Source organism: Falco biarmicus, chromosome 9 (assembly GCF_023638135.1).
Source record: "Falco biarmicus isolate bFalBia1 chromosome 9, bFalBia1.pri, whole genome shotgun sequence".
NCBI classification, from domain to species: domain Eukaryota; kingdom Metazoa; phylum Chordata; class Aves; order Falconiformes; family Falconidae; genus Falco; species Falco biarmicus.
In genome coordinates this window covers 49716184-49728852 of record NC_079296.1, presented here as the reverse complement: position 1 = coordinate 49728852, position 12669 = coordinate 49716184, and the positions used below count along the sequence as shown (strand labels likewise).

General features: G+C 40.0%; 1 protein-coding gene across 4 annotated transcripts in view; it reads left to right on the top strand.

The window, feature by feature from the left end:
• ADK (adenosine kinase) overlaps positions 1 to 12669 on the top strand; it is a 299689-nt gene that overhangs the window by 134924 nt on the left and 152096 nt on the right. For all 4 annotated transcript variants that reach the window (XM_056350951.1, XM_056350952.1, XM_056350953.1 and 1 more), the window contains exon 5: positions 7889 to 8061. In XM_056350951.1, coding sequence (XP_056206926.1) covers positions 7889 to 8061 — 173 coding nt within the window. The remainder of the gene's footprint in view (positions 1 to 7888; positions 8062 to 12669) is intronic.

Sequence of the window (12669 nt, the reverse complement as noted above, 5' to 3'; positions counted from 1 at the left end):
AGTGTGGGTGTATTCATTGAGACTCCACATCATCTAGCAGGGGAGTGAGAGTGACATGTGCATGCATTTTGAAAAGGAAGATTTGTTGTAAGGTTATAGATATGCAAAATCATATCCAAAATAGCCTGAAATGTCACTTTGCAACAACATCAACTCACTTACAGGCTAGTACTTAAACACATATACAGTGTTTTACACTGGAGAATTTTAAGGCATTTTTAAAACACTTATCAGTCTTTGCTTTATCTCAGTGAAGTGAGTGCTAAGTCTTTACAGGTAGAGCAGGCAGAGGCATGGGTAACAGTGGTGTACCGTTGCCCAGGGAGTCTGGCTCACCGTACCCAAGTACGATGTTCCATTTTCATGTTGTTAATATGCTTCCATTAACAGCCTAACACCATGGCTCCGAGCCACAGAGTAACAAGACTTCTTTGTGTTGTATTTGCCACTTTTGCCATGTTTCACGCATGCTGTTCAGCAAGGAGGTTAACGTCTCTGAGTTCTTTTGCCGATAAAGACACTCTTTAAACCTTACCTCCTCGTACACAGTTCTATAATACTACTAAATTTCTTGACTAGTATACACTGAAACAGCTGTAGGAGAATCACAAGTAAACCTGGAATTCTTACTGTTCTGATACGCTTCATGGAACTGTCCTCTGAGCGATGAAGAACTGGTGTGACCAGCCCTGTTTTGTAGGTGTCATCTTTTAGCTGGTTTTGAGAAGGGACTGCATTAATGTTGTGGAAGGGGAAAGGGACTGACACATCAGATCACATAACGAGGAGGTGGTTGATGGCTTGGGTTCTGCGCTTCAGGTGGGGAAGGGACACAAGGCCGGCTGCGATCTCAGTTACATGCCTGGTAAGGTCTTGCAGGAGATGTCTGCCTTGGGCCTCAGATTACACATGTTGAACTTCAGAAGAGAGACTGCAGCGCTTCAGATATTTGAGGGAGAAACGTAGCATTCTAAGTACAGGATAAGATGATGGAGTAAGGGCTATTGGAATTAGGTGCCTAGACTGACCAGTATTTAAAGGGTACATTAAAAGAGAGTGCTAGTTCTTGGCTGCATTGCAACTTCGGAATATGGCTACTACATGTTTAATGACAGAAAATAATGCTTGTATTTCCTTGTACAGCAAGAAGCTTACAAACAAGACTAAAAATAAAACGGTGGACAAGCAGATGAAGAGCAAGAAGGAAAGAATAGGAAACAGAATACAAAAGAATAGCAGCACTGAAAATAGTTATTTGGATTATAGATTTTGTGGAGAGGCAGTTTGTTAGCTTTGTATTTTTAAATGTGAACGAAGTAGTGCTTCTGGATGATTAACGTTTTGATAGACATCTTAATTTGAAAAGTTATAGTGAAATGCAATTTGTGGTGCCACGCTAAAACTAGTAAGATGTTCCTGTGCAGAGATTTGGATAGTACATGTTGAACCAAATCCTGGTAAGATCTAGATATATTGGTCTCAGTGCAAGGCTTTAGCTAGTCTTTTCCTTTAAAAAATATTATCACTTTTATCTCATTTGACTGGAAGTTGCTTGAGGGTGTTGTCATGCATTTTAACAATATCACTTCCTCATGCAAGATTTGGCAGCTTCAGCTAATGGTGAAAGAACTGCTATACAGGACATGGGGCTCCTTTTTGCAAGCCTGCTTTTATAAAGATAAGCTTATTTTTTCCTTTTCCATTTTTTTCTTATGTGGCCATTATGTGATAATAGCTGTTGCAATCTTTCAACGCTGATCAATGAAAAAAGGAAAAAAGATAGCAATTGTGTTGGTACAAACCAAAACAAACTCATCTGTTTTCCAGGATCTCGATGCTGTATTCTCATAACAACGATTCTGGAGTAGGTAACCCGGGTCTGCTTGGGATGGAGTTAATTTTCTTCAGAGCAGCCCATATGGTGCTGTGTTTTAGGTTCGTCACCAAAACAGTGTTGTTGAAGACAGAGTGTTTTAGCTCTTGCTGAACAGTGCTTGCGCAGCATCAAGGCCACCTCTGGTTTTTGGCTTTGCTGAGCCAGCAAGTAGGCTACGGGGTGGGAAGGGCTGGGAGGGACACAGCCAGGACAGCTCACCCCAACTGACCGAAGAGATAGCCCAGGCCGTATGGAGTATTGTCAGCAATAAAACTGCTGGGGGCAGGGAGGGAGGAGGAGTTTTTTTCGAGGTAGCCATGGCTCGGAGACTGGTGGGCATCAGTCTGCTGGTGGGAGGTGGCGAATGATTGCCTTGGCACCCATGCGTTATTTTTCTCAGTCTTCCAGTTTTCTCCCCCATCCCCCTGGGAGGGAGGATTGAGGGAGTGAGTGGGTGGGGTCTTAGCTGCTAGCTGGGGTTAACCCACCGCGGTAGGGATTTTAAATGATATAGTATGTGTAATGCTAACAGAATATTACATTCCAGTTGTGCTTGAGGTGTGTCACATCATTCACAAGAAATAAGTGAGCTCACTTGGAACAGTGACACTAATATCTTTTCTTAGGACTGTCTTGCATATTGTGAATTTTTCATGGTTTTTATATATATATATATTTGCAATGATTTAGGTTTTGATCCCGCTTTTTCTTATTTTATCTGGTTTTCTGAGATGAGGTGTGATTTGTGATTTATTTACTTCTAGCATCTAAATTATTCCAAGAAAATATCCGTAAGAGGTTTTTAATGGACTGTGTATGTAATTGGTGATGGGACATGCCTTAGGGGTGCAACAGACTGGTGAAACCTCCTGAAAAGCTTACGTACTCATTCTAAAATTCAGAATATAAAAGTAAGAGGTACTTCAAATAGCACTGTATACAAAGAAGCCATTTCTGTTCTGATTTACTAGAAGGAATGCTTCATGAGTTGTTGCTAACATTGTTTACTTTAGATTTTAGCAGGCATGTTAAGTCTTAGCTAATTTTAGGTCTTTGGAGTCCTCTCCTCTGTGAGCTGCAATTTAAAATACGATCAGATTTGACAGATCATGCAGAGAAGAGTCCAGCTTCAAATAACGCACTTCAGATGTATTTCAGATGTCTGCATTCAGTGTTAATGAGTTTTGAAGATCCTTCACTGTGAAGGGGCATAATGCTTCCTGTTGTGTTGTCAGTTCCGAAGCAGTTAGGATTCAAGTCTACAAGCTGAAAACTCCTATGTGCAGAAGGTATGTCAGTCTAAGGAGAGCTCCATATGCATTGGAATTGTTAGTTTAAGACGACTGACAGATGTGGAAATGCACTGCTGGCTGCAGCTTTAGAAAAGGACGCGGGAGCAAAGGAGTTCAGGTGGGGAGCACTGTGGGACTGATAGTGAGTGTCTTCATCGGCCTCCTTGTTCTGCTTATTGACATTATCCAGTTAACAGTGGCACTTAAAGCAAAGCGTAGAGTCAGAGTAAAAAGAAATAATTTCTGAAGGATCTTTGTTTCAGTCCGAGGGCTATAAAGCTGACTTAAGCTTCGTCAGTGTGATATTTCTTTTTAAGTCTTCCAGGATTGTGCACTGAGACCCAGCAATGGCAAACTCTCCTTTTGCAGGGCAAGTGTCTTTGCAGCTGGAGATTGAGGTAAATTAGATCAACTATTTAGTTTTGCTGCTTTCAAGTAGACATCCTCCTTTACAGTGAACTTTGCAGGAACAGCAAAGAAAAGCTTTGAATGCAGATCAAGTGTTGCGATACGGGGTGTTGGACTCTGCCCCTGTGGCAGAAGCATGGCATTCTCAAGCTAAATAGGATAAGCTTGGGAAATACAAGTCAAAGAACTCAGTTCTCTCCCTTTCTTTCTTCAATTCTTTAGGACCACTGATTTTCTTTCACACAGTAGGAAGGGCCGTTTTCTTATTTTTTGGGTGTAAGGGACCATTCAGGCAGCTCTGTCATCTCGTCTTGAATATCGTTCTCAAAAGACAGCATTGTGAGTAGTCAATCAAAGTCAAGTCCCTTCTAGTGTTGGAAGAAGTGCTTCCAGAAGTGCTTCTGTAACTCCGAGGAAAGGTTGTTTCCAAAGCCGTTTCCTAATCAGACAGAAGAGGGAAATAGGTGTACCGCATCGTCGAGTCTGAGGATGTGTGAGAGTGGGGCATAGTTAACTCCAAACAGTCTCACAAAGTGACAGTTGAGTCTTCAGAAGCTTTACTTGTTACCCAGTTTCCTTAGCATCTCAACGTCTTGCAAGAAAAGAGGACGCTGTTCTCTGCAGTTGCCACCCACTCCCTGGAACACAAAGATTCTTACACTTCTGTGATCGCTAAAGCGTGCCAAAGAGTTCACCCTTGTTAACTCTGAGCATGAAAAAACACTTGGACAGATAACTGCTACTACTGTGAGCCCAAGTTAGCCTCTTGAAAATGAGGAATGAAGCATTCTGTCGCTCCCCGGTGTATCCTTGAGTGGCCACAGTGCCAGCCTCTTTTGGAAGTGGTCATATTTTGGTATTTGGTCATAAGGAATAATGTTCCTGTGGGGGTAGGGTAATCTGGTATTAGATTGCGCTCATTTGAAGTCAGCTTGATTTTAAGACAGAGTTGTGCAAAGACCAGAATTATTTATTTTTTTTTTTTAAATAATACTTGCTTTTAGTTTACCAGGGTGCATACAACAAAAACATAAGGGAAATGCAACCTGGGTAACTCCAGAGAGCAACTGCAAGGTGTTCTGTTTGCTGTTCTCCTTCCTCTGTCACACTGCTTACCCTAGCTGAAAAGGTCAGGGCCTGTCCTTGTGTGTACCTGATGTCCAGACTGTGTTGACAGAAGAAAACTTTAGGATGGCAAAACACATTAGCTTTCACAAACCGCTCTGTATTTTGAATTTCCTTTGTGGTATCCCACTCCTGAGGCTGTCTTGTTCCTTCATGAAAGGTTCCTACGTTTGACACTTCTGTCTTTGGGCCGTTAACAGCCTCAGATTCCCTTGGGGGGTGGTGAGGATTCATGGTGTGGCCAGGTGCCAACCTCTCCTGACCAGACTGTCAATACCGTTAGCTAATAGCTGCCGCGCTGCCTAGCCAAACCCTAGGTAATTAACTCATTATGCCAGTGCCTGCTGTGCTGGGTCATTTTCCGTTTCTGTCTAGAGTCTTTTTCATTCAATTAAATCTTGTATTCCACATAAATCTATAAAATGAATTTGCAGCTTATACAGCCATATACCTGGCGTTAACGTCTGCAGTGTGTTATTGGCCTTCATTTGATATTGGATACGATACCGCATGGCTGTTTGATGGTGATAAATACCTTGTGGACTGACACCCCGCCCGTTCAGAGCGCGTTAGCCAAAATGGAGCTAATAACAGCCCTGTGTGAAGTAGCCCATAGAAACCTGTTTTCTCCGTATCAGGTTATTCAAAATTAAGCTTCAATCCAGGGTGAAATTTTAAAACAGGTGCTCCAGAGTCTACCTTAAAGATGTTGTTTTGTCCCTTGTTTGTTCACACGTATGCAAAAAATGCCTGCTGTGACTCATTCCGCTAGGCACAGCTTCCGTGGTACGCCGCAGAGATGTTTCTGCGCTGCAGTTTCATCAAGTGTGTAATGTGGTGTCTGGTTTTTGCCTTGACTAACATGTAGCTTTTCAGCTGAGGAAAGGAGGAACAGTTTGAAGGAGTTCTGCAACTAGCAACACCTCGCCACCATTATTGTGGGAATGCGGGGAGATAATTCCAAGAAGCTGGGGGTATTTGTAACTGGAGATCTGCGATGAGAGGATCTTTCCAGAAACACTGCTGAACTACTTTTCAGTAAGCTTAACTTAGATATTCTTCTCATTTGAACATCTGTATAGTGGGAATATTCCCCCACGGTACAACAGCTGTGTTTTGACTAATCACGAGTATGAGCAGAACCGCTGCCTGTGGCGGAAGCGGTCTGCATGATACACAGAGGTTCGTCTAACAGATCCGAGATCATGACTTCTGATTCTCAAGACTAACTTTACTTACATTTAAAGTAAGGATTGTGACAGTTAGATATGGCATGTATCACATATGAATTCAAACTGAGCTGCTGCCAATAGCCAAAACTGTGATACTTGAACAGAAATTCTTTTCTCTGAGATGTGTGTGAAATATTACTTACTACTGCTCCAAATGTTGTCAGACTTGATATATAAAGGATGGAAAAGTTATGTCATTTGATAAAATGTTGTAAGTCCAAGGTGCAGTTCGAAGTCTTATGTATTTGAAGAATTGTTAGAATTCGATGCTTTAATAAATGCTGTTTGTAGTGATCTCTTAATTCTTGTTAGTTGTGAGAGTAAGGCGTGCTTTTCAACATGGGACACAAGGCTTCAGGTATTTCTGTTCTTATCAGTGTGGAAATCTGTTCCGTATTTGGTTATAGGAGGTCACATCTTTAGTCTTGCGAAGTAATCTGTTCTACTTAACCATACCTCCAAATAGAAAAGATTATGGTTCCTTAGACACCTTAAATGAACACCGTGTAAATGTGTATTGTGTATGTGCAAATGCTTGTAAAATACAATTATATAGATAATTCTCGTTAGGGTTTTCTTAATATAAATTAATTTAGAGTGATGTGGAATAGATTAGCAGGGCATACCTAGTGGACATTTTATGAATGAGAGAGATTGAACGCTGCCACCATCTGACAACACAATCTTTTTTGTCCTTAAAGTTTATATATATGAAATTGCTACAAGAAAGAGGCCCGTAACTTTTGTCCACGTTTGTCTTATTAACGAAGACTTCTACATGACTAAAGACTTCTATTTTTTTTTTTTCCTTTTCCCCTTCTCCTCCAAAGCTGGAAGTAATAAAGATGTGACTAAGCATGTATTTGCAACTCAGTTACTTGACCTTTCTACAACCCGCAGCTACCACTAATGCTGCTTTGTAATGGAGACATTGTCGTTTATTTAAATCTTGATTAGGAAACAATTATAAGTAGGGTTTTAGTATGGCAGTAAATTGATGTAGCCTTTAATTCATAGTATAGATTGAGTGGATAAGCTTTCTGACTGTAATTAGAGTGAATTATAATGACTTCAGTTGGTTGACTCACCACCAGCAGAGCAGGGCCTGTGATTGTTTCTTCACATGTATTTCTTTACTTCACTCTTGATTTTGTGTTGCTGCTAAATGCTGGTTTTTAACTTAGTACAAAATGGAGTTACATTAACAGTTGAATGATAGCTATTTTGTATTAATAAAAGAGGAGCTTTATGACATAACCTGGCACCTTAGCAGCCTTGCGCAGCTATGCTCCTCCTTTGCAGTACAAGTGATGGAACTGCTCTTAATAAAGTTGGAGATAAATATTTTCGTGCGTGATTTAACAATGTAATTTTTGCATATAATTAAATGGTAGACACAAATGGTTATTTTCAGTACCCTTTAGTTTATATATATATGTGAATGTTGCACAATGTTTCTTCTTAGCTTTCTCAGATTTTCTGAGATTGTTTCATTTATGTGCTGTCTCTGTGGTGGGTTTGGATGTTGGAGAGGTTTGGTTTTTTTTTTGGTCTTTTCTACAGATTTTCTTTACAGATACCATATGTTGCTTGATTAAATGTAAGTGATGGGGCATCTCCTTTGAGCAAGGGAACTCCTTTTGAAGTACCTTGTAAAAACATACTAAGCTATTTGATAGTGAAGTATGTGCATCTAAGTTTTACGTTAGATATTGAACACTCAGTGGTATCATTAAGGGTAATTTTTTTTTTTTTTATTCTTTGCTGGCCTTCCCTCCCTTGACTTACCAGATGTTTTTTACTTCAGGCATAGAAGTGTTCTAGATGTCACAGTGCTTTGTAAATGCAGATTTAAATACAGTGAGTGAAGAGAAAAAAAAGGCAAAAAATAATGTACCAAGCATGCTAACTTTGTGGGGTTTTGTTGTTTTTCTTCTTTTCCTGTCAATCTGCAGTGGATGATTCAGAGCCCTTACAAAGCTGCAACTTTCTTTGGGTGCATTGGCAAAGACAAATTTGGAGAGATCTTAAAGAAGAAGGCTGAGGAGGCTCATGTGGATGCCCATTACTATGAGCAGAGTGAAGAACCAACAGGAACCTGTGCTGCCTGCATCACTAGTGATAACAGGTCAGGGGCTTTTGATATTTTCTGAAGATACAAATGCAGTTGGCATATGTGTGGAGCCTAATTTGTTTGGAATATTTGGCCTTGAAAAGTTGTGATTAGAATGATAAAGAAAATAGTAGTACTAATTTGAAATGGCATAGAACTGCCTGGCTTATAGCTTGGGACTGGGTAATATTAATATACTTTTAGAGAACTGGCAGAAAAGTCTGAGGTAATAATATCCTGCTACTTTCTGAACTTGATAGCTTCCACTTGCTCTGGAGAGAGAAAAATATGAGGGAGACAAAAGTTGGTTAACAAATATATTTATACAGCCTACGTGAAAGCCGATTGGCATGAAAGGCATATACTTGATTGCCAAATGAGGAATATACTTAAGGTAATAATGTGTTTAAAAAAGATAGGTGTCGGTATACAGCCTGATGGAAAGGGTTAATATGATTTTATACATGAGGAAGAAAAAAAAAGTGTGTGTTTCTTTTTTGTTTGTTTTGCTGTTGTAGTTGTAAATTTCATCTAATAACTGTGTCTGTATGTCTATGTCTTAAAAACTTCTGAGTTCTGTCTTTCATGTTTTCATTTGCTACTTCTTTTAGATGATCTTTGCTATATAAAAAAAAAGTGACTTCTCCAGAACTCTATTCAACTTTTCTTACATTTGTAGACTATGAACAATAGTCTTTGTGTTCCTTTGTAGAGTTTCAGAGCATTCCGTAAGGAAGAACCCATTTATAGAGTGATTTATTTGGGGTATTGTAATAAAATGAATAAAAATAAGAATTTCAGAAAGAGGTAATAAAGACAATAGACACTTATCTTGACACAATGTCAGCATGGCCCTTTGCTTTCTTCTTTCTCCCTCCACCCACAAGACTTGAGCTTACATACTATTTCTTTGCTGGTTACCTCCTGACAATTTTTTAAAGGTTTCAAAACCAAAAAAAGGTCTGCCTTAATCTCGAAATGTTACCAGCACACACCAACCCTCCCTTATTTCTGCCAACATCTAAATTTTCTGGCATTAGATATCGGAACAATAATGAAAATGATATTGTTTACCCTGAAGAATTATTTTCTTTTGGGCTCTGAACAAGAGCAAGAGATCTGTCAGTATACTTTTTGGCTTTCCTCTATGGCTTTCAGTGCCACTGATCGTGGGGAACTGCTCTTTCCCTTTCAAAGCAGTGTCAAGAGTTAGTAGAATTTAAGGTAGGATAGCAGTCCCATAATTAAAATCCACACCAAACTTCTAGAGAAGCTGGCGAATCTGTTGGGTAGAATTAGAAAAGGCGATAGACAGCAACATGAGCTTAACTGAGAGCTGGGGAGGGCAGAATTTTGCGTATAACATGTAGAAGGCTAAAAAAATCTCAATTGGAGCAGACATCTGGTCCAAACCCCTTCAGAAAGCAGGGCCAGCTGTGAAGGTAGATCAGATTATGTCCAGCTGGGATTTGAATATCTCCAAGGATGGGGGTTGCACAACCTCTTTGGGCAACCTGTTCCAGTGTTTGACCACTCTTCATGGGAGAAATTCTTTTGACAGCACCCGGCTGGAATTTTCCTTCTTCCAGCTTGTGGTGTTCCTTCTTGTGTCCAAGAAGAGTCTGGCCCTATCTTCTGTCGCTGGATATCTGAGGACAGCAAGAAGATCTCCCCTTAGGTACCTCTTCTTCAGGCTTATCCAAGCTTTTCTTCAGTTTTTAAGTGTTCCAGCCCCATAGTAATCTTCATGGCCCAGTGCTGGACTCCCTGCATTATGTCAGTGTCTTCCTTGTAATGGAAAGCTCAAAGCTGGACACAGAACTCCAGATGAGGTCTGGAGACCAGAGCAGAGGGAAACCTCTGTTCTGAATATATAAGTTCCTTTGTCCTGCTGGCTGCATGCTTGCTTGTGTAGACTGGAATGTGGTTAACCTTCTCTGTGTGGGTGCACTGCTGATTGGTGTTCCAGGCCTGGTCCACCAGTGCCTCCAGGCCCTTTTCTGCAAAGCTGTGTTGTACCCTGTCAGCATTCAGCCTAGGTTGTTGCATGGGAGTCAGTCCATCCCAGTTGTGTGACTTTGCATTTGCCTTCAAGTCTTCTGCCAGCCCAATTCTCCAGGCTGTTGAAGATGCACTGAATGACAGACAGCCCTGTCCTCCAGCTTATCAACCTGTCCCTCCCAATTTAATGTCATACATAATGTCTTACTCTCAGGAATGAATGTACATAGTGGAGGAAGGAAGTTCATTCGTCTTCATCTGGAGTTGTGACATTAATTATGTCTGCAGACTTCCCCCTTCATCTCCAGGATCTGTATTCAGTTTTTCAAAGAGAAGACAAGCAATAAAGATGTTTCTGCTCTGTGATTCTTTCTTCAGTCACAGAGTGTCTGTGTCCGCATCCTGTAGCAATCATCATTTCCTAGATGACCTGATGGGAAACTGAAGTCAAGACTGTCAACAGACATATATCACAAATTTAGGAAAAATACATGCATTGTTGCCATGCATCTCAATGGAGTTTAAAAGTTTAGGTAAATTTATTCACAAAAATGTCTGCAAGTACTTTAACTTATTTAGCATTTGGTTTGCTAACATAAAACTTTTCTCTCTTCATGTCAGATGTTTGCTCAAATACTAGAGGCAGTGGCTTCATCTCAGCTGCTGTTTTAGGACATGCTTGAGAGTGTGCAGGGAGTACAAGAGACTTAATTCCCTTCTTGGGAGATAGAAGACGAAAAAAAAGTCTGATGGTTGCTGCTTAAGGCTTTATCACACAACACCCCCTCTTCTAGTGAGATCAAGTTTATCTTTAATCACCCTCTGATTGTCTCTTGGTTTTCAACATTTTCTGTTTTTGTAAGAATCACTTCTGCCTGGCCCCAGTTGATAACTATTGATTAATCTCGTCCCAATTGAGGTACGTGCTAACTTCCTTATTCAGGTAATTCAGCTTTCTTGTCTCATTTGGAGGAGCTGGCTAATAGCACTCCTGGTTTCCCGGTAAGTGGCTGTGTATATTTGTTGCAGATGCGCTGATGTGGATGTTTCTTGTTTCTGCTAAGTTTGTCTAATGTTTTGCAGGAAAGGGTTCTGAGCTAATTTGTGATCACCACTCTAGTTCAGCAATACTAATACACTGTGTTTTCTCAGAGCTTTTCAAGAAAATGCTAACACATGATTGAACTCTGAAGTAGTACCTACACTCCATCATAATCTGTGACTTTGATTTGTGCAGTCTGTTCAGCAGTAACCACATGCACAGTCTGTCCGTTAAGCTGCTTGATTTGAAGCGTTCTGCCTGTCTCCAATTACCCTATTCCATTGAAAAAACATCTACCTTCGCTGTGTCCCACATGTTGAACTCGGTGCTGTTAGACTTTACAGTTTTAATTGGGAAAAGCTCAGTGCTTTGTCTTCACTGCAACAATCTTTTATTACACATCATGTGCAGAGCATCTCTACAGTTGGATGTAGTCACAGAGAGCCAGGTTTACAGTTTCAGGGGCATGTGGTAAGTGAAAGGAAGCATACAGAGAGTCTTTGCTTAGTTTTCTGGAACATAATTGCTTTTCACTCAGCAACATACATAGACAGGCAAGATTTTTCCACCGAGGTCCTTGATGGATATTTCGGGGTTTGCCAAAACTGAAAGATTTAATTTGCTTTTTCAATTCAGCTTGCAGAAAATTACCACAGTTATGCACATGTCATTCTTGGATTTGCTTTGTTCTCTGGTGGATTTATTGTCATTGAAATGATAATATTTATCAAGAGTGAAACTTCTTGCCCTGTTACTTGTACTGCCACAGAGGCTTGGTCTGTTTGTTTTTAAATTTTTAGTTATTTATTTATTTATTAAATTTTCCAAATTTACATTTGTTCTCATTGGCTTCAAAATTTAAGAGATGAGCCCCAAGAACATTCCTGGGGTGAAATGACACAGAACTGTGCTATGTATTTGGATACATATGGAAAAAGTTAGTCTTAATTTTTTGTGTTAATTTTTATATTCTTGATGAGTTTACCTTAAGGGATTGTCCATGACGAGTGCTTCAAGAAGTTTACAGGGAGACTTCGTTGCTGTTGTCTTAAGAGATTCTTTTGGGGTATTGTTTGGTTTTCATTGAATAGGATAAAGGAAAATGGTGATAGAGGAAAGATGCTGTTCTGAGGTACAATGAGTTTTCAGGAATCCCTAGTTCACTTTCCTCCAAACACCTGTACATGGTCTTGGTCTGGAGGAGAAGCATAACTTAGTAGAAGCAGATCAGCAATTCACTCTGACCCATTGTCTCTGAATTGTAGTGGCATTTATATGGAAAAGGATGATACTTACCAGATGAATTGTATGCACACTGCAGAAGGTAAAAGTTTTCAATAGCCATATTTTTTATGTGTAATTACACATTATTTACATGGCTAAGGTAATTAAATATCACAAAACTGTGGTGTGTTAACGTTAAAGGTGCATCCTATGACTATTAAAGCTTGAAAATCAAATTTAAAACTCTGTATGCCCACATGGAAATGTCTGTTTCCCCACAGCCCTTTCTCTAAATATTGGATGTTATTAAACATTCTCATAATATAATTACATAGGAAGGATTTGGTCATGATAGC